The following is a 23,423-nucleotide window of genomic DNA, read 5'->3' on the forward strand; positions in this document are numbered from 1 at the left end:
TTTGCTAAATTAAAAATAATTTATCAAAATCTCGAAGAACTTAAAGATGGTCGGTTTTGAAAAGAAAAAAGAAGAGATTTTAACTAAAGTTTGAAGACCATGGGTATTAGGTAATTTTAGTTAATCTCATTAAGAAGACTGAGGTCAAGGCTATGATTACATGGTATGTCTCAACTTTTCATGACTTGTGCTTCTCCTGACTGTTGAAAATGTTTCATATGAGGACCTAATTAATGTTACATTCCTAATTAGGATTCTACGTCACCATATACGATATCATGTATAATATACTAAATCGATCTCGTGGCACATCATATGGATGTTAGCTAGGAAAAGAAATCTCCCCAACCTTATAAATAATTTCGTACTATTATCCTCTATGGATTGCAATCTATAAAAATTGAAAAGGTATGCAACCTATAAAAATTGATAGTTGAAGGTTGATGTCCACTTGAAAGGGTGTGATTCTCTTATGTAAACTATTAGATGATCATTCTAATGAACTTGACCATCCAAATTATGTTGAGACAACAGTCATGGTGTGATAGTCACATTGACCTCAAATATATATAAACATTTTGCTAATCAAGCAAAAAAATTGTATTAAATAAAAGAAAGAATTACACACATCTTGGGTTTGGGAGACCTATTTGACGTCCAACAAACGTCATTTTGCAATTAAAAGAAGATTTTATACAGACTCAAAAATTTCAGAGGACAATGTAGAAGAAGCAAAGTTAGCCAATGCATCTGTTGTTCCATTTGATTCCTTAAAGACGTGTCTAATGTCCCACTCGAGCTGCTTTTGTAAGAATAAAATTTTGGTATAGTGTTCAACTTGAGACTGTGCACACTTAAATCTGTTATTGTGTATCTCGAAGCAATAGATCTATGATTCTGTGAAGGGAGCGTACCAAAAAGAGCGTCAGATTATCACAATTCATTTATGTCTTCTCCATCCTCACCCAAAAGTGAATTCTTCAATCAAATAAAACACTCATCAGAAGAGAGAGAAAAAAAAAGATTCTTTTAATTGCCACATTAACTTTTGTTGTCGCCACCCCAATTCATGGTTAAATCACCAAAGTATTAGTAAATATCTTGGGGTGGCGTTAGCAAAATTTGACGTGTGTGTGTGGTTGGGGGAGGGGAGGGGGGGGGGGCAATAGAAGCTCTCAAAAAAGGGCTAATTATTTGTAAAAGGTCGGTCCTGTCCAAGTTTTCCTCGTGCAATGTGTGTTCTACTGTGCAGAGAGCCATATCTGTATGACCATCCTGACCATATATCAGCACACGTGGAAAAATAATTGAATTCTTTTAAGATGATCCAACATGTAGTCATATTTAATCTCTGTGAACAAGAGTCCATATTATTTGCCATTATACATCAAATTTCCCTGTGATCTAAGATTGGGTATTTTTGATGAAATATAACCCAACAATCTCCCATTTTAATTATGAGGGATCATGAAATGAACGAGTTCTAAATAACATTAATCTCCTTTTTCGAATCTTGCTCCAACCCGACAAACTCTTCCTCATGCCATAAAATTACCCACGAATAGGAAGAACAATAATGGGAGGTCGCTAACCAACTTCTCTTACCCGGGCCTTACACAAATGTCCCACGAATAGTGATAAGGTCCCAATTATTCAATTTTGGGACCACAATTGCACTAAGATTACCATTGCATAAATGTTAGTTCCTTTAAATAATTGCAAAATTATTTTATTTATCCAAATTAATAGAGCTAATGATATATTAGTGTTAATTGTAGCGCACGTGGAAACTAACAAATCGCGAAATAATTACGGTTACAATACACGAACCGAAAGGAAGCATCCAGAAAAATCTCGATCGATTTGGGCGCCACGTCACCGCGCCGCGGCTAGGCATGACCGCGCCGCGGTTATTTCGAGGAATTTTCCCTCGAGATTTTCACAGAAGCTTCTAGAAGCTTCGGTGGTTGTAACTGAATGGGTAGTTTGAAGCGAATCATCCGAAAAGTTAACCCGATTGCCCGAATACGAACATTATAAATTTGAGGGTTGATTTTAGAGAAGGGGTCTTCTCCTTGCTCTCTTCTTCTCTAATTTTTGATTTCTTCTCTTTAATTCTCTGTAATTTTTCTTTTGGTGAGATCTTGAGTGTAGTGAGAACATCAAGAGGAACCATTCATTGTTTGTGTAATTGTTGGGAGAGTTATAAAAGAAGCAATTCGGATCGATCATCATCTTCATCTTCTTCACCCATGTTCTTTGTTTTTTATTAATTGTTGCAATTATGAATCTTGCAATGAGTGGCTAGAATCTCCTTAGAGAGTTCAATAATGCCAGAGCAAGTCCATCCATTTAATGTAGTTTCAAATTCATTATTCTTGCTTATCTTGTTAAATATTCTGTAAATTCTTCTTTGATTAGATCCCTTAGCTTATATTTCTGATTCAACTTTGATAGCCATTACTTAGATAAGTTCAAGAATGGCTATGCTCTGTGAAGAATCGGAAAATAGATTAAGCAATCTCAATCAGATTAGGATTTACATGAATAACTTCTAGTTACTTTCGTTGATTAAACGGCTCCACTTTCCGATCCATGAGCAATGACTTGCTACATGGATTGAGTTAGATTCAGAATTAATCTGCATTGTGGATGGTTTGCAAAGGCTACATTGAACTCTCTAATCCCTCTCTCTTAGAATTTCAATCTTTAATTTCTGTTTAGATTTCAATTTAGTTTCTACTACAACTTTGTTTTGTTTTTAAAACTAATCTGTTTTTGTTTCTAAATTCTGTTTTGACATTTTTATCCGAATGAATCCTTGAATCCTCATTGTCCCTGTGGAACGAATTCGACTTGCCCAAAGTCTTAGTTCAAATCTTTATCTTTGCATCTTTATTGCAAGCTTTACAATCGATCAAAATGGCGTCGCTGCCGGGGACAGCGAGTTGATTCATTTTCCAATTCGGAAAGTATCCGAAATAGTTTCCGAAACAGAACCGAATGTATTTTGCTTGAAACAGAAGCCAAACGAATAGAAAAAAAATTGAAAAAAATTTCATTACAATTCTCGGGATATTAGAAACCATTTCCAATTTGAAAAATCAATTTTCATCAAAATTTTACCGCACTGCGGTTGTCCCTTGGTGCGCCGCGGTGACGTGGCAACATTTTTTGCTGATTTTTGTTGGACAAGTTCCTGACATCATGGACATTGTAATGGTCATATTGGTTTTGTTTTTTTAGTATTCTGATTTGAATAATTTTGTTCTGTTCAGGTGAAGGACTCGACGGAAGGCGACACGTGGAATTTTTTATCCACTAAATTGGTTCTATCACCAAGAAGATCAGCACATTCAAATTTTCTCTGCATTTTTATTTTTCTTAGAAAACAATTTGTATTAGGTACTTGAATTTGTATTAAATTTTAATTGTATCCGAGAGGGCTCGGATTGTAATAGAATTAAGGACGGACGATAGTGGGACGAAACTATCTCAGCCACTCGGGTTCGTACACCAAGTTTGGTGTTGGTGGCCCGAGTCGACTCAAATCGATCATCCCCCGTCTAGAACGGGAGGTAAATTTCGAAACACTCACGCATCACTCGCTAGTGAGTTTCTGTATTGCTTTTGAGTGACTAATTTGTACACATTGGATTGCACCTAGTAACAAGGGCACCCTTACGAGGATGGCACCATAAGATAAGAATCGGAGTTCATTACCGATTTCTTGCCCTTCTAGGAAAATCAAATTCACAGCAAATTAATTAATTAAAATTTGATTAGACTGGACTCTAGGTTCCATCGAGCTCATTAAGCAAAGCTAATAAAAAATTGCACCAATTGCACTTCTTGATCGTGAACAGTGCCTAGCGCAATCTTGCCCTGTAGTTCTACGTGAATTCAGGGGATAGACTACGTCTATTCAAGACGAGAGGTGATCTAAGAGTGCCCTTGCTCAGCATTGTGCGTCACCTCTCCTCTGGAGATTAAACTGGATGTTCCGATTTCAGAGATTTAGGTTGGAGGCTTTGATTAATCCTTTGAACCAGTTAGGAGCTGTCTAGTAATAGGCACCCAGTTCTCACGTGTGAATTTCTCTCTCCTATTGTGTGCAATTTGGTAGTGTATGTTAGGTAGGAGATCGCAGAAAAATCCAATTGTATTTGATCCGGAGATCACAAGGTCTCACCCTTTACCTAAGGTTAGAAGAGAAAGCGACACCGTTCTCACTCCACCAGTCCCAGAAATGGATCCACATCCACTTCCACCTCATCACATCCATGAGGATCAACGAACGCTCAATGAGTTGTTCGCACCTATTACTGCCAACCCTCCATCATGTATAATTTTACCTGCTGCTAACGTGGCACAATTTGAAATTCGGGCAGCCACCATCAATATGCTGCCCAAATTCCACGGTTTCGAAAGCGAACAACCGTACAATCACCTCAATAAATTCTTGACCTTATGCCAGACATTCAAAAATGGTCACCTCGACGATGAGAATGTCAAGCTTAGGTTATTTCCACTCTCTCTTGAAGACCATGCTGCGGCTTGGTTAAACTCTTTGTCCTCCAACTCTATCACTACGTGGGATGAGTTGTCGAGAAAATTCATGGCCAAATTCTTCCCTATGGCGAAGACGGAACAATTCAAAAATGCCATTCGGAACTTTAAGGGAAGACCGGATGAAGAATTCTCCCAGACTTGGGAAATGTTCAATGACCTTCTTGTTAAGTGTCCGCATCTTCACATAGCATGATTGGTCTTGAGCTTATCTAAGTAACAATCATCTAATCATGATTTGAATGTATAAGTTTGCTAATCTTATCCTAAGAGGATTCTCAGAATTAACATATAAAGCAGAAATAAAGAATTAAAACAACATTGGTAGGATGAAATTGCTCCGGCATTCTTGACCTCTCTAAGGAGAGTCTAGCCGATCATCGCAAGGATCATACTGCAATAATAATAAAAGCAAGAAGATGATAGATGGAGAAGAGAATGTAGAATAGTGTTGCAACTTGATTCCTTTCTTGATGATCTCTCAAAAGAGTTACAATAGTGCCAATGGATTACTCTTGATGTTCTCACTCCACTCAAAAGCTCACCCAAAGAAAAATTACAGAGAATTCTAAAGCAAGAAAAACCAAAAATTATGGAAGAAGAGAAGGAGAGAGCCAAAGTGAAGATCCCTTTTCTAAAATCAACCTTTCAATTTATAATGTTCGTATTCGGGTAATCAGGGTGATTTGTCGGATAATTCGATTCGAATGACCCAATCAGTTACAACCACCGAAGCTTCTGTACGAATCTCGAGGATAAATTCCTCGAGATGACCGCGGCGCGGTCTTGGCTAGCCGTGGCGCGGTGACATGGCAGCCAAATACTTCGAGATTTTTCTGGATGCTTCCTTTCGACTCGCGTATTGTAACCGTAATTGTTACGTCTTTTGTTGGTTTCCGAATGTGCCCTTTTTACCTGAAATTAGTAACAAACTATTGTTAGCCACATTAATTTGGGATTTAATGAAATTTATTATTATTTTAAGGGAACTAGTACTAAAACTTGATAATCTTGATGAAATTAAGGTCCCAAAATGAAATTATTGGGACCTTATCATAATGTATAGAGGAATATATACATTCAATCATGTAATATTTTTTGTTGAATGACTTTCTTTTGAAAAAAAAAAAATCATGATCTATTCAAGAGGCTTTGAAAATCGTTTAAATAGAGGATCCAACCCCTCCCCCCGCGCGCACACACACACACATATAAAATTACCTTTTGCTAAGATTTGAATATTAAGTGAGTGATGGAGCTTGACTTACCTTCCATACATGCAGGGGTCAGTCATGGACCAATAGAAATAACCACCTGTTATTGATGCTGATCCTACGTTCTTATTTACATCAGAATGGCTGTATCCCATTACAGGAGGGATAGAGTTTATGGAGTTGGCAGATGTATTTCCTCCAGGAGAGTCTAGAGTTGTGTAAAGAGTGTAGCCCTCATAAACACGCCAACCATAATTTCCACCCTTAGTGATTATATCAACTTCTTCATGTTTCTCCTATAAGACTAACAAGCGTAAGGATCAAACAAATTTTATAATGAGGATTCTACTTTCCATAGCCGAGCACTACCAAATCCTTGAATAACTTAAACTATTAAGTACTTGAACCCATGATCTCAAATTTGCATTGCAATATATCAAAAGAAATGCCTATTGGTATGATAGTCGAAACTATCAGATTAACATGATCTAAGATCACAAGAAATACACAAAAATCATTCACAACCCAAGTGCGAAAATTATTTCTAAAATAGAAAATCACCAAGAAGAATTTGACTGGAAACTATAGATTGAGATACCTAGACTGTCACAGAAAAATACATAGAAAAAGATTAAGATGCGTCAAAAGAAAACTAATTTCTAAGTAATCTCAAACCTGGCCAACATCTGCGCATAGAAAGTAGGAAGGTCTTTCAGAATCAAAACTACAACGCCATGGATTTCTCAACCTGAGGGCCCAAATTTCTGGCTGCAAGTCCTTATCATTGAAATAAGGATTATCACTTGGGATCGAATAGTTTCCCCATAGACCAAGGTCATCTATTTCACTGGCACCTGAAGATATACATGACAAGGATGGAACACAAAAAACGATTATAAATGATAAGTTAAGTAAGTAATAAGCATACAATTCCAACTTACTACAAGGAATGAAATTAAAGAAATAAAAGATGGACTTTCCAGTGGTTCATTGGCAGCACTTTCATTCCTTCCCTTCAAATTGTTCCATTAAAGTTCCATTTTTAGTGACGTTTCTTCAAGCAATAGTAACTCTACTCATGGTTGATTCTCCAACAATGTAATTTGATAGGTGAGATTACGAGTGAATTTTTACATAATCTTCTTGTTATCGTCGGCATCCGTATCTAGGCATCTTAGAAAACTATATCCAAATGCAACAAAATATGTCTAAAGAAATTGATAGTTTTGACAACAAAGAACAAAAATAAACTTACCAAGTAATACTCACTAGGTATGTTATCTATGTCCAATCTCATAATCTTTCCAAGCAAGGATTTCTTGTTTTGGGAAAAATTATAAGGATCACCCTTACTTCCACCATCACCCATCATAAAATATAAATACCCATCTTCAGGTCCAAAGAGAATCTGCCCTGCATGATGACCCGTAAATGGAAGACCCATTGTAAATATCCTTCTCACCTCTATAAAACATATAAAGGAAGGATTAGATTAGAATCCTTCAATGAGAATATTTGTAGATATTTAATAAAAAATGTACAAATGTGTACCAATGAAGCCTGTGTTGCGGTACCATTAGCAGTAAACTCTGCGTTAACACTTTGGTACCGACATGGTTGTGCTCCATCATCAGATGAAAGTTTTGGAGGATCACAATTCACTTCCGAATTACAAGAACATCTTCCAGTACATAATGGCGATTGGGTCCTATCACAATTGAACGAAACAAAGAAGCGGCCATAACGTGCAAAATTGGGATGAAAAGCCAATCCCATAATCCCAAATAGAGTATCAAAATGCACTTCATCGGTTATATCCAAGAAGGGATTGGATTCATCGAGACCCAACGTTCCTCGAGATACCAAGTCAGGAACGGTTGCCAACCATATCTGTCCTTGTTGATTAGACACAAAGATACAATCGGACCCATCAGGATGAGCAACCATATTAAGGTTTGAACCATTGCCAACTTTCTCAAGGCAGAGACCATTTGGAGGACTTTGAGTTTCATTATTATTTAGCATAACTTCCTCACCATCGAAACAAACAGATTCATCAACGGAAGATCCACCAAATTCTTCGCAGAAATCAGTTTTTGATTGCCAAAGATCAGTAAGTATGGATAAAGTGGAATTAAGTGGCACGCCAGTTCTTCCTTGCAATGAAGGCGCAAATGGGGAGTTCAATATAGAAACATTTCGGCATGTATCCCAAACTTTTGTACAAAAGTCGTTAGCTACGCTGTTGGAATCAGTAGAATTTGATGAAACAGTGGAGTTGCATAGAATGAGAACTGCCCGTAATGCAGGTATTGTAAATAGCTCTGCTGAGAATGGATCGCATCTCTACAAAATACGTAAGTCTAAAAAATTAGCAAATAAGAAAAGTTGACGAACGAATAAAAATGCATAAAAAAACAAGAGTAATTGTTTGATAGGGGAAACATTTAGCATATTAAGCTACCTATTAACCTCACATTCATGATGGATTAGCATTCTTCCTAAAGACGACATAAACAAAGAATTAACAGATTTTCTTTGGAAAGACGATAACCAACTTATTAAACATCTATGACCATTTAAACAATTTCAATGAGATAAGAGTAGGTAAACCTTGAATCACGATCTCGAGATTCGATAAAGAGAAGAGGTAAGTCTCTAGCACTCTTGTAGTGATGTTCATTGACATGTTCTAACACTTGTAGAGTTGCATTGTGCTTACGCACTAGTCAAATTTGGATTATTTTATTATTGGTTTTATAGACCTCTTAAGGTTTCCGTCCGTATATAAGTCCATTTATTTGAAAGTTTGAAGTCACTTTTAATTACCAAAACGTGTATGATCATGTTGAATGGAAACGAATTCGATGGTTTTCAAGTGCCCATTTCACAGGTTTAAAATAGTCACCTTAAAAACCTCTGAATTCGTTGTCATCCATGTTTTGGTAATTAAATGAACAGTGAGCCCGAATCGTAAATTCGTCAAAAGTTGATCAATTTTTTGTAAATATCCCAAATATATAGATAGAGATGATAAGTTACCTGCTCATGATGACTTTGTCAAAAGATTCCAGAGCGAAGATGAAGATGCTTCAGAATTGTCAATTTGATACTGGATTGGGTTGGATCAACTTGATACCCGACACAACTAAATTGTGTTTAATAAAGGATCCAGGGACCGAGTTGAGTGGGTGAATGTTTCTTCCCATTGAACACTATTTGGTGATCAATTATTTGGCTGATTCAACTGGTGAAAGAAAATTTGAAAAATTTAGCTCATAGAAAGTAGATTCTGAGACACTGAACGCATGGTTGGCCGAGATTGTGGATTAGAATTAATACAAGTAAGAGCCAGCATCAATAAAGAGACAATTTTTTCTTCAATCCGTCGATCAGTAGGAGGTGAAAGTCGCGGATCTAACACATCTTTTAGCATTTTTGTTGGATCACTTGTAGACCATAAAGACGAGATAAGTTCCCCAGGATGCCTCCCCATGATCACTTCTATAGCCAATACTCCAAAGCTATAAACATCACATTGTTCAGTCACAACCATTGTGCTTGCAAGCTCTGCACCCACAAAAAAAAAAAAAAAAAAAATGTATTTAAGCTGAAATACAGGAGGTTGTTTGATTTGAACTTCGAAAATTTCATAGTAAAGAAGTATAAAGAGTTTGCAGTAGAAACTTGCCAGGAGCAATATAACCATATGTGCCTGCAACTGTAGTCCATAATGATGAATCGAGCTTTAAAAGCCTAGCAATGCCAAAGTCAGAGACACAAGCCTCAAATTCCGAATCCAATAAAATGTTTTTGCTTGATATATCTCGATGAATGATAGGCGGAGTGCAGTCATGATGCATGTAAGATATAGCATGAGCTACACCATTGATGATATTCACTCTCTTACCCCAATCTAATTCCATTGCACTTCCCTCATTGCAGAGAATTTTATCTAGGCTACCCCTTTCCATATATTCGCAAACCAAAAACTTGTCTCGTTTGTGAGAGCAAAACCCATAAAGTTTCACAATGTTTCGATGTCGAATTTCTGTTAATACTTGTATTTCATTCGCAAAACACTTCATATCGTCTAACTCCTCGTCTTCCTGCATACAAAGCTTCTTTATAGCAAAAACTTGACTTGATAACTCTGCCTTGTAAACTCGTCCATGTCCTCCCACCCCGATACAATATTTGTCATCGAAATCTTTTGTGGCTTCGATTATCTCTTCGTATACAACCTTTCCATCATAATTCCATATTGCAAATATATCCCCACTTCTTAATGCAATATCTGTCTTCTTTATCCTTCTCAGATTTATTCGTCGACGAAAAAGATAGAAGACTCCGACTAGAATAAGAACCAATGTGCCTAGGAGTGAGCCAACAATGACGACAAGTAATTTGTGTATATTTTTTCGAGCACCCATATTTCTAAATCGATTGCAACGCGGCAAGGAACCAAATTCACTGCATAAACCTTTATTATTACTGAATGCCTCAGGTGAAGCGTTTCGAAAAGCTTTGCTATCAGGAAGAGGACCCTCTAATTCATTATTTGAAAAATCGATGGATGACGACGACAAACTAACCATATCACTTAAGGAAGGAGGAATGGAACCAACGAGTTTATTATGGGAAAGATTCAAGCTTATTAACATAATCAGATTTCCCAATTGTGGTGATATCTTCCCAGTGAGTGAATTTAGACTAAGGTCTAGTAACTCCTGTAAGGCTCTCAGATTGCCAATCTGATATGGGATGTTTCCTGTGAAATTGTTTTTGCTCAAACTCAAATACCTTAATTTCAAGCAATTGCCCAATTGCTCTGGAATCTTTCCAACTAGCTTATTCATCGAGAGGTCCAGGGATTCCAGATTGGATAATCTTCCGATTTCCAATGGTACTTCGCCCGAAAGTTGGTTATCATTCAAACTCAAATTGTACATAACAGACAACCTACTTAACTCCCTTGGTATCTCCCCTACAAGTTGGTTTGAGGAAAGGTCGAGAACACGTAATTGAGTTAATTTGCCTAAATCCTTTGGTATCCTACCACTGATCCTGTTACTATGGATTTTAAAAGCTGTCAAATTTTGGCATTCTCCCCAATTTGATGAGAGAACACCAAACAATCTATTGTGACTCAAATCGATATAATTCAAATTTGGATACAATCCAAAGTCTAGGGATAAACTTCCATCGAGTTGGTTCCCTTCAAGTCGAACATGAAATAAGCTTGTGCAATTTACAAAGCTTTTTGGAATCGGACCCGTGAAGTAGTTGTTATTTGCTTTGAAAATTTTTAATGACCCGCTTTTACACAATTGTTGTGGTAAGTAGCCCGATAAGTTGTTATCAAACAAATCGAGAATAGAGAGAGATGAAAGATTTCCAATATCTTGTGGTAATGAACCAGATAATTGATTTAGAAAAAGGCGCAGATCCACTAAGTTCCTTAAAGCACCAATGTTTGGAGGAATTGGTCCAGAAAGAGAATTTTGATCAAGTTCCAAATCGACTAAGTTCCTTAAAGCACCAATGTTTGGAGGGATTGGTCCAGAAAGGGAATTTTGATAAAGGTATAATGTGGTAAGCTTGCTCAAATTTCCAAAAGATGGGGGGATTGGTCCAGAAAGAGAATTTAGACAAAGTTCCAAATTGACTAAGTTCCTTAAAGCACTAATGTTTGGAGGGATTGGTCCAGAAAGAGAATTGTTATAAAGGTATAATGTGGTAAGCTTGCTCAAATTACCAAAAGATGAGGGGATGGGACCAGATAATTGATTTTCTTGAAGGCTCAAATTGACTAAGTTCCTTAAAGCACCAATGTTTGGAGGGATTGGTCCAAAAAGAGAATTTCGATAAAGGTATAATGTGGTAATCTTGCTCAAATTTCCAAAAGATAGGGGGATTGGTCCAGAAAGAGAATTTTGATAAAGTGCCAAAACGATTAAGTTCCTTAAAGCACCAATGTTTGGAGGGATTGGTCCAGAAAGAGAATTTTGAAAAAGGTATAATGTGGTAAGCTTGCTCAAATTACCAAAAGATGGGGGGATTGGTCCAGAAAGAGAATTGTAAGAAAGTTGCAAATCGACTAAGTTCCTTAAAGCACCAATGTTTAGAGGGATTGGTCCAGAAAGAGAATTTTGATGAAGGTATAAAGTGGTAAGCCTGCTCAAATTACCAAAAGATGAGGGGATTGATCTAGAAAGAAAATTGTAAGAAAGTCGCAAATCGACTAAATTCCTCAAAGCACCAATGTTAGGAGGGATTCGTCCAAACATAGAATTTCGATAAAGGTAGACAATGGTAAGCTTGCTCAAATTACAAAAAGATGGAGGGATTAGACCAGATAATCGATTTTGACAAAGATCAAGGATAGTGAGTTTTGAAAGTGTACCAATGTGCATGGGGATGGTACCTGTGAGTCCATTCTCACTTAGATTTAGATGGACAAGATTTGGGAAAAAAGAGAAATTTAAGTGATCAAGCTTACCTTGTAAACCCATGTTCGAAAGGTTTATTTCAATTACGCTTCCAACCTTGTTACAAGCTATCCCGAGCCATTTGCATGGGCTTGGTGCAGTAGTACTGTTGTTATGATGTATTGTCCATGAACTTAAAAGATGTTGACTTTGGAGATTGGCTTTCCATTTAAGGAGAACTTCAGTTTCTGATTCAAATGTAGTTTTGCAAGAAACTAACAGAAGTAAAAATGCGAGGAAGAAATATTTGTGAATATAGGCCATGGCTGTGGGTGTGACAGAACAGACTCAGACTTGTGATATATAGCCAATACCCTTTTTGGTACTTCTTATATATATATATACTTCTATTTTTTTTTTGTTTTCCTTAATTATATATTTTCTATCCTGATAAAAATATCTACGGTTCTTCCACATGCCACGTTAGTAAGTCTATCTAGTTGATTTTTTTCTCACAAAAATCTGGGATCACCCAATCATCTGTACCCACGTGTGTTGATTGGCATTCCTACTTTACAAAACTACCCTTGTCAGTTGCAGAGTCTACGAGCAAAAATAGTCAGACGTACCACAAAAGTTTTGAAAGTTTTCAAATGATCAATGCCACGTGATAGGGTTTTACTCTTTCTTTTTTTTCTTCTATCCCACAAAAATATGGGTTAAAGTAATGTACATAATCAAGGTCAGGTGGCACGCCCCATTGTATGCCATGTGGCATTTTTTTTATTATATCTACTACCCATATGGATATAAAAAATCATTGTATTTGATAACTTGTATCCACTAGATCATAGTATGTAAATTCACCAAGAGATGGACCACATATCCGTAACGTCAATTGATCCCTATCCAGAACAGTGCACCGTTCCTATAACAAAAACTTTCTTAAGACAACTTTAAAATCAATGGATGCACATCACCAATCAAACGGATCTTTTGTGTGTAAATTCACCAAGGATGGATCACATATCCGTAATGTCAATTGATTTAGACATGCTAACTTCAGTTTCAAGACTGGTCGAGTCAACTCTAATAAGTTGCCCCAGTCATGAAGGCATATGAATCATCCATCACATCGACTTGTTCGCTTTCTGAGAAGACTTGAGAAGTCATCCTGATCGTAATCACACAAATTTTATTTTTAAAAAAAATAATTTGTAAAATTCTCCGAATAAATGATTAACATAATAAATCAAAGAATAAATCCATAATATATAGAAAATAAAATAAAAGATAAGAAACTGAAAATAAAATCTTAAATCTTGTGTCAAGTCATGACCATCATATGAGATGATTTAGACATGCTAACTACAGTTTTAAGGCTGGTCAAGTCGTCTCTAATAAATTGCCCCGGTCATGAAGGCATATGAGTCATCCATCACATCGATTTGTTCGCTTTCTGAGACGACCTGAGCAAGTCATCCTGGTCATAGTCACAAAAATGTTATATTTAAAAAAAATAAATTGTAAAATTCTCCAAAGAAATTATTAACATAATAAATCAATGAATTAATCGATAATTTATCAATTAATCATTGAATACATAGTATTTCTTACTTTTAAACTTCAAAATTTTATTTACTTCAACATTTATTAATTCTCAAGAAAAAGGTAAGAGTTTTTTTATTTTTTTTTATTTTTTATGATGGGTAAGCTAGCTAGGTTTTCAAGAAGTTTAAAGATGATGGATTTGGTCCTCTGGAGAAGACACCCAAAAGAATCATTTGAAGAAACACAATTTTTTTCTTCATTTTTTTTTTATGAAACTTTCATGAACCTATATGACTAATCAAACTCAATACTCTGTCGTAGAGTTGCTAAATCCAAACTTGATTACTATGATTCTGATAATCAATGTGAATCATCAATCAGATTGACTTGTTCAATATTTTGAAAATCTCTTCCTAAGTTTTCAATCAATTGTCTTCAATATTTTCGAGATAAAATAATCAAATTTTGATGATTTAAATGTTTATGATCTTGTATAAAAATAAGAGCATCGACAAACCCATCTAATGGTAGAAAAATAATTATTATGATTTAAATTGACACAGCCTCCTATGGCTAACTTGAACAAAGCGTATTTGCTTTTATATGATCCTAAAGTCCAATTCTTGCCCACTTTACTTTTGAAAAAAAAAAAAAAATAACGGTGATATAGTCTTTAAGTCCATAGTTGAGTAATAGGAGGCATGTGAAATTGGAGAAAAAATGAAAATCAAAGAGAATCAACTTAACGTCTTTAAGTCCAAGTGCTCCCAATTTCACATTAGCCGTGTGGTTAGGAGATGGGTCCACTTAGGAATGATTTACAGATGTTTACAATGGTTTCGAAAATGATCGAGTTGACTCAGGCAAATCATCCTCATCTAGAAGGCAAGATGGTAAATTTGAATCATCAATCACATTGACTTATTTGATATTTGAGTCATCTTGATCATAGTCACAAAAATATTTGATTTTTTTTAAAAAATCATAAAATTCTCTGAATAAAGGATCAGTAGATTAAATTGGTGAATCAATTTATCAATTAATGGAATATGTATTATTTACACATGTTTACAATGGTTTCGAAAATGATCGAGTTGACTCAGGCAAGTCATCCTTGTCTCGAAGGCAAGATAGTAAATTTGAATCATCAATCACATTGACTTGTTTGATATTTGAGTCGTCTTGATCATAGTCGCAAAATTTTCTGATTTAAAAAATATATATATATCATAAAATTCTCTGAATAAAGGGTCAGTAGATTAAATTGGAGAATTAATTTATCAATTAATGGAATATGTATTATTTTTATCTTTCATGAAAATTTTATTTTCCTCGTTATTCAAATATCAAGAACAAGATAGGATTTTCATTTAGGTTGAACATGATGGATTTGGGGAAGAAACCCAAAGCATCATTTGTTTAATCTCTAAAATATTCTCGGTTTTTTTTATGAAACTTTCATAAACTCATATGAATTAATCGAACTAAACCTATGTCGAATAATTGCTAAATCCGAACTCGGTCACCATGATCTTTGTCTCGTAGGCAACTTGGCAAGATATTCAATGTGAACCAACCATCGGATTGTCATGTTCAATATTTTGAAAATCTCGGTCAAGTTTTCAATCAATTGGCTTAAGTATATTTTGAGCTAAATTATAGTCAAATTTTGATCATTTTGTCTAAGAGGAACATGATCATTAGTTCCCTGCCACAGTACAGACCCGGGTTCAATCCTGGCTGGTGCAATTTCTTTTTTAAATCAGAAATTTTCAAAGGGTACATAAATGAATTTTTTTTTTAATCAAAACCCATCATGTTCGATCTCCTTATAAATTCTACCTTGTTCTTGAGATTTGAATATTGAAGAAAATAAAAAAATAAAAATTCAATCATAAAGAATAAAACATTATCATTTAATCAACAAATTATTGATTAATTCATTAATTCGACGATTTAATCTGCTAGACCCTTATTGGTAGAATTTTACGAAAATATATGATTGTTTTGGTCCCATATTGATGTTTTGAGACTCAGGCCCAAGCCCAAGTCAGTTCTACAAAAAAGGCTGATCAATTAGTTGCAGTGTCAGGAACAAATGATCCAACTAATTTTATTTTCTTGGTGAGGGATGAAATTCACCCACAATCATCTTGGCAACTTTTCTTTCTTCACATAACGTCTATTCATACGATAAATTAAGAATCGTGATAATCTTACTACCCTACATGGCACACTCAATCTAATCTCCTGACGTGATAAGTTCAAGAACCGTAAAATTGAACACCTCGGGATACACATTTTTTACGAGGAAGTGCAATTTTGTATCCTAAGGGGTATAGATCTATGGTTCTCGAACTTGTCACATCAGGAGAGTCAATTGAGTGTGCCACGTGGAGTAGTCAGATTATCGCGACTCTTAAAGTAATTGTGGTAAGATTGTTAGAAAGGTATAATTGTTAAAAAATCTTTCTTTTTTGTCTTTCTTCAATCCTTGACTTAAAATCTACAAAATTAGTCGTCTTTAATTTAAGATTACATCTACTACAACCTTCACTTCTCACCGCAAGATGTGATTTTTGGGTAAGTAAAAACAGATGTAATTTTGAATAGATAAATCTAAGATTTTCTATAAATGATTAAGTTAGATTTAAAATAATAGACCGAGATAATGTTTAATATATTAAATGGTTGGATTGAAGATGATTGACTTTGAGAAAAAATTAAATCAGACTTTGAGTGTAAAAAATGATTGAATTTTGAGTAGAAAATCTAGGATTTACTCAATAGGTTAAGAGAAAATTGAAAGTAATGGATTCAAGATAATGTTGAAAGTAATTGATAAATCAACAATTACTCAATTGATTCATCGATTTAATCGACTAATCATTTGTTCAAAGAATTATAAAATTTTCTGAAAAAAATCCGAAGAATTTTGTGACTATGTTGGACATCATACCTAGATGATAAATTGGGGAGAAAACAAAGAGCTTTGGCTAGGTAATAAGATTAGGGTTTTTAGGTCATTTTCTATAGTATTATAGAATAGACCGAGGTAAAGGAGCATGTCATTTGTCTGAGAACGTATGTGAAGGGGTATCTCTACTATTGACCAAAATGAGAAGGGGCAAGTCTAAATTTCCCTAAAAAAATGAAAAAAAAACCTACTGATGGGCAAGAACGGTAGATTTTTCTTGAGATACAGAACTGCACATCCCCATAAAACATGCCAAGTTATGTATCCTGACAAAAATATCTACGGTTATTAGATATGCCACGTTATTAAATTATTCTATCAAGTTGAGTTAGAAAATCAGCACTCCCTTCTATAAACAGTACAGAAAATTATTTTTTTCTCACAAAAATCTGTGATCTACCAATCATGCGTACCCACGTGTGTTGATTAGTATCCCTACTTTACAAAATTACCCTTGTTAATTACAAAACTATCTTGGTATTGCTGACATGGCAAACGATGAGGGGTGTTTGAGCAAAAACAGTGAGACGTACCACAAAAGTTTGGAAAATTTTCAAGTGATCAATGCCACGTGGAAAGGTTTTGTTTTTCTGTATTTTCTTTTCTTCTATCCAACAAAAATATGGGTTAAAGTAATGAATAGGGATCCCATTTTATGCTGTATGGCATTTTTCTTTATACAATACTAAAATTAATGGATGCACATCACCAATCAAACTGATCTTTTGTGTGTAAATTCACCATGGGTTGGACCACATATCCGTAACGTCAATCGATTCCCAAAAATGCTATGTGACATAAAATGGGGTGTCACCTGGCCTTGATTAGGTACGGGACACCCTTCCGGATACCTACTCTAAAGTAATGAGTCCTTATCTAGAGCGTTGCCCCATTCCTATAACAAATGTTAAGTGTCTACATGGCACATTTTTATTGTAGTTCAAATACATCAGGTTGTGCGATATTTATAGATTGTTGCTTAATTGGTGTTGCGAGAAATTAGATAATATATAGAAAATAAAATAAAAGAGAAGAAACAAAATAAAATCTTAAACCATGTGTCAAATCGTGGCCATCACATGGGATGATTTAGACATTTTAACTACAGTTTCAAGAATGGTCAAGTCGACTCTAATAAGTTGCACCGGTCATGAAGGCATATGAATAATTCATCACATTGATTTGTTCGCTTTCTGAGACGACCTGAGCAAGTCATCCTAGTCATAGTCACAAAAATTTTATATTTAAAAAACCAATTTGTAAAATTCTCCAAATAAAAGATTAACATAATAAATCAATGAATTAATCGATAATTTATCAATTAATCATTGAATACGTAGTATTTTTAACTTTTCTACTTCAAATTTTATTTACTTCAACATTCAATAATTCTCAAGAAAAATATAAGAGTTTTCAACATTCAATAACATCCAATTTTATTCTTAATTGTTTTTTATGAAACTTTCATGAACCTGACGTGGCAAGCGATGAGGAGTCTATGAGAAAAAACAGTGAGACATACCACAGAAGTTTGGAAAATTTTCAAATAATCAATGCCATGTGGCATTTTTTTTTTTTTTTTTTTTGGATCTATTACCCGTATGGATATAAAAAAAATCATAGTATTTGATAACTTGTATCCACTAGATCTAAACTCTTGAAAAACAGTTTAAATCCAACGATTAGAAATTTTTCTTACGACAACGTTAAAATCAATGGATGCACATCACCAATCAAACTGATCTTTTCTGTGTAAATTCACCAAAGATGGATACATATCCGTAATGTCAATTGATTTAGACATGCTAACTTCAGTTTCAAGATTGGTCTAGTCGACTCTAATAAGTTGCCACAGTCATGAAGGCATATGAATCATCCACCACATCGACTTGTTTGCTTTCTGAGACGACCTAAGAAGTCATCTTGATCATAATCACACAAATTTTATTTTACAAAAAATAATTCGTAAAATTCTCCGAATAAAGGATTAACATAATAAATCAAGGAATAAATCCATAATATAAAGAAAATAAAATAGAAGATAAGAAATTGAAAATAAAATCTTAAATCTTGTGTCAAGTCATGACCATCACATGGGATGATTTAAACATGCTAACTACAGTTTTACGACTGGTCAAGTCGTCTCTAATAAATTGCCCCGGTCATGAAGGCATATGAATCATCCATCACATCGAGTTGTTCACTTTTTAAGACGACCTAAGCAAGTCATCCTGGTCATAGTCACAAAAATGTTATATTTAAAAAAACAATTTGTAAAATTCTCCAAACAAATTATTAACATAATAAATCAACGAATTAATTGATAATTTATCAATTAATCATTGAATACGTAGTTTTTTTTTTTTTTTTTTTAATGGGTAGGCTAACTAGGCTTTCAAAAAGTTTAAAGATAATGGATTTGGTAGTCTCGAGAAGACATCCAAAAGAATCATTTGAAGAAACACAATTTTTTTCTTATTTTTTTTTTTATGAAACTTTCATGAACCTTTACGACTAATCAAACTCAATACTCCGTCGTAGAGTTGCTAAATCCAAACTTGATTACTATGATTCTGATAATCAATGTGAATCATCAATCACATTGACTTGTTCAATATTTTGAAAATCTCTTCATTTTTCGAGATAAATTAATCAATTTTTGATGATTTACATGTTTATAATCTTATATAAAAATAAGAGCATCGACTAACCTATCTAATGATAGAAAAATAATGATTATGATTTAAATTGACACAGCCTCCTATGGCTAACTTAAACCAAGGGGCATTTGGTTTTATATGATCCTAGAGTCCAATTCTTGCCCATTTTACTTTTGAAAAAAAAAATAATAATAACGGTGGTATAGATATCCCTTTCTCCCCCTTATGTTTTGGTCAATGTTACAGATACCCCTGGGTTATTGAACTGCTGGCATGCTCTTTGACCTAGGTTGTGTATGAGGACTAATGGAAAATGAGCAAAAAGAATTTCTAGAAAATCTGTCATGTTCAACTTATTGAACATCAGAGAGGAACATCTATAGCCGATTATCCCTAAAGCTCTCTCTCTAGCTCTTATTCTATAGTCCATTAAACATCACATTTAAAATAACAATTTAAAGTCATATAGCTCTTGATAATCCATGCAAGCCCAATGACCCACAGTAAGATTTGGAATCTACAATTAAAGTCGTGACCATCACGTTGAGCACTACTGACGCACAATTTCTCACTAGCCATATTGTTGGGTGATGGACCCACATGGGCATGATTTATATAAGTTAATTATCCTAGTCTTGAAAGCAAGATGATCTATATAAATCATCCAACACATCGACTTATTTTGTTATTTGAGAAGACTTGAGTTAGTCATCCTTGTCATTGTCAAAACAAACAAAAAAAGTTGCATCTTTTAAAATTCATAAAATTCTAAAAATAAGGGATTAGCATATTAAATTGGTGAATCCACGAATTAATCAAAGTAAATGTAATACTAGCATTTGCATTAAGGAGGGGGGGGGGGGGTTGTAAAAGATAAATGACAATAAATTAAAAAGGATTATGATTTTCTGATGCCCCACTCTGACATGCACCCCTCTGCGCCTCCATCACAGAATCATAGATCATTTACCACGGGATATGCAAAATCATAAATCTTTTTCTTGTTTATCCCAAAGCAAATGATCTACGGCTCTGTGATGGGGGCATAGGGGTGTAAGAGATAGTCCCACATTGCCTGGGTATCATGACCTCGGGTTGTATGCAAACCTAGGGCAATCCTCACCTTACAAGTCGATTTTGTGAGGAGGAGTTAGGCCCATAGGCTTCTACATGGTATCAGAATGGGTAGCCACAAGGATGTAGGAGACATGTTATACATTGCCTAGGTATCATGACTTTCGGCTGTTTACAAACCTGAGGCAATCCTCACCTTACAAACATATTTTTGGGAGGATGAGTGAGGCTCATGGGCTTCTACTAGGGGACGTCATTTATAACGATTCAACAAAAAGGGCATAAGGGTAAAGATAAAAAAGTTAAGAAGAGTATTTTTATAAAGATAAGAGAAAAGAGGCATAAAGTTAAAAATTATTCCTTGAGATTTCGTGAAGAGATTAAATCCCAACCCCTACTCTTGGGAATATACGTGGGAAGAAAATCGTTATTTTTTATTATATTAATTTTTTACCTTTCGACTTTAAAATTTTATTTTCTTCCATTCAATTCTAGAAAAATATAGGGTTTTCAATAAGTTTGAAGGTGGATTGAATATGAAATCCAAAATATCATTGTAGAAACCGAAATGTTCCCAAAATTTTTAATGAAACTTTCAGGTACAATGAATTCCGTCAAATAGATCTTATGGAGATTTTTTTGGGCTTTCCACTCCTTCATCTGAGTTTTTTTTAATTATCAAATTGTCTTCAATGTTTTCCAATATTAATGATCAAATTTTGATGAGTTAAATATTTATGATATTGTACAAAAATAAGATTTTGAAGATGAGCATGTACTAATCCATCTAATACAAGAAAATAATGATTATTATATAAATTTGACACATAAATTTTTACAAAAACTTAAACCACAACTTCCTGTGCACAACGCACTCATTATGTGACAAAATAAGTAGAACTAAAAGGTAAAAATGTTATATATTTAAGTTAGTCCTTTATGACTGAAGTAAATAGAATTTTGTAGATAAAAGGTAAAAGTGTTATATATTTAGTGATTAACTGAGAGATTATTGATTAATTCATCAACTCACTAATTTAATTTGTTAATCCTTTATTTGGAATATTTCATAAAATTCAGAAAAAAAAAAAAATAATAATAAAAATAATAAATTTTTTTGTAACTATGACTACAATGATTTGCTCAAGTCGTCTCATATAAAGAAACAGTTGCTATGATGAATGTTCACCATGACTTTAAAATTGGTTTAGTCGACTCTAGTAAGTCATCCCTCGAAGGCAAGACAATCAATTTGAACATCCATCACATTAACTTTTTTTTATTTGAGACGACTTGAGCAAGTCATTGTGGTCGTAGTCCCAAATTTTTTGTTTTTTTCTTCTTCTAAAGTTCATAAAATTCTCCAAAAAAAGGATTAATTGATTAAACAAGTGAATTGACGAATTAATCAATAATTTATCAATTAATTACTAAATATATAACATTTTTTCCCTTTTATCTTCAAAATTCTGTTTACTTCAACAGTTTGAAATGATGGCTGGATTGGAGTAGAAACCTGGCCCCAAAACATCATTTGCATAATCCCCAAAATTAATACATGAAAAAAGCGGTAGCACATTGAAGACTCCTATTTTGGATTTCAAGATGGTGAGAGCGGATGGAGAGTGGGATAGGTGGTGCATTGGAGTTGCTCTTACATGTGGTATCAAAGACAAGTTACCAAACCTATATAGCTAGGGTTATCCTTTTTACAACGATAATGATTTATTGTTGATAAAAATAATTGTGAGATTGATGTAGATTATCGATTCAATTGATGATGTTTTTAGTTGATTTAAATCGAGTTTTGAGTTTCAAATTAAGCTCTTGATTTGCATCGAATGGATCCCCGTTAACTTCAATTTAAGATTGTGATCAAATCTATCTTACACCCTAAGATAGATTTGATCTCAATCAATTTCAATTTTGTGAGTAGTGTGATCAAATAGATGTCCAAATCAGATCAATTTTTCGATTTAGGATTCTAATCCAAATCGAGTTTGGGATCATTACCAACATGTTCAGTTTTTCGATTTTGGATTTATTACCAAAAGGGTTATATCATTTTCCATTTTTAATTCTAGATTCAGTTTTTTATTTTGGATTTTCTTACCAAATCAATTTCACTTTTGATTTTGAGTTTTATTTATTACCAATCGATTTTAAGTTTTGGGTTTTATTATCAAATCAGTTTTAGATTTTTACCAAATCAGTTAATTTTTGAGTTTTGATAATCCTTATCAAGTAAGTTTCAATTTAAATTTGTTTAAAGTTTATAATTGAAGTATTTTTTGTTATAAGAAATATTTATGTAGTAAACAGAAAGTACCACATAGGATTAGTAGGAAACAAAGTTTTTGGGTTTACTTTCAGAAAAGTAAAGAGAGAGTGCTGATATTCTAACTAGAGTCTTCACTGGTCAATACTCAGCTGACGTGGTATGGACACAGAACTTAGATCTGTTTCCTCGGGATACACAACTGCAATTATAATAGTGCTGATATTATGGGTTTTTCACGCGCAACAGATTGAAACCATTTCCTGCTAAAAGATAAATTGTGGATCCCAAAAACCCACCTCTTAGTTTTTGATAATTTCTGATTTCTAACGATGGGGAACAACCCCATTTTCAATTCAAGCAGGGGAAAAGAAAAATGAGAACTACTATTGCCACACCAACTTTTACTAATGCCACACCAATCTACCATGTAAACGACCAAAGAATTGCATATAACTGGTGTGGCTATAGTAACTCTAAAAAATACTTACAATCAAGAGAGCTGTTACTGGCACCCAACTTTACTTATTACACACCAATCTATTAAATTATTTATCACCCCCTAATTAAAGATTAAAAACACACAATTTAAACATTTGAAAAGTTTGATTCAAGTTATTACCCCAACACTAAACAACATTATAATACATTCTAACAATTACAACAGTT

The 23,423-nt window shown here is 34.3% G+C and overlaps 1 protein-coding gene and 2 pseudogenes across 3 annotated transcripts in view; all 3 read right to left on the reverse strand.

Moving 5' to 3' along the window:
* Positions 1-5,071: 5,071 nt before the first annotated feature.
* The window catches only part of LOC147394923 (HIPL1 protein-like), an 81,887-nt pseudogene continuing 63,535 nt past the window's right edge, over positions 5,072-23,423 (reverse strand). The window contains exons 4-6 of the transcript XR_015181326.1: positions 6,459-6,637; positions 5,838-6,079; positions 5,072-5,484 (exon numbers count right to left, since the gene is read on the reverse strand). The product of XR_015181326.1 is annotated as an HIPL1 protein-like (transcript). The remainder of the gene's footprint in view (positions 5,485-5,837; positions 6,080-6,458; positions 6,638-23,423) is intronic.
* On the reverse strand, positions 6,634-8,718 carry LOC147394924 (HIPL1 protein pseudogene; annotated as a pseudogene). Its single transcript, XR_015181657.1, has 4 exons — positions 8,692-8,718; positions 7,333-8,129; positions 7,053-7,206; positions 6,634-6,965 (listed from the first exon to the last, which is right to left on the reverse strand). The product of XR_015181657.1 is annotated as an HIPL1 protein pseudogene (transcript).
* On the reverse strand, positions 7,992-12,562 carry LOC147394925 (uncharacterized). The gene is made up of 3 exons (XM_086454497.1): positions 9,475-12,562; positions 8,826-9,353; positions 7,992-8,129 (listed from the first exon to the last, which is right to left on the reverse strand). Exons 1-2 carry the CDS (start codon positions 12,536-12,538, stop codon positions 9,055-9,057), a joined length of 3,363 nt encoding a protein of 1,120 aa, XP_086310623.1. The 5' UTR covers positions 12,539-12,562; the 3' UTR covers positions 7,992-8,129; positions 8,826-9,054.

This window comes from Akebia trifoliata, chromosome 9, assembly GCF_017979445.1.
Source record: "Akebia trifoliata isolate Shusen 1 chromosome 9, ASM1797944v1, whole genome shotgun sequence".
NCBI lineage: Eukaryota > Viridiplantae > Streptophyta > Magnoliopsida > Ranunculales > Lardizabalaceae > Akebia > Akebia trifoliata.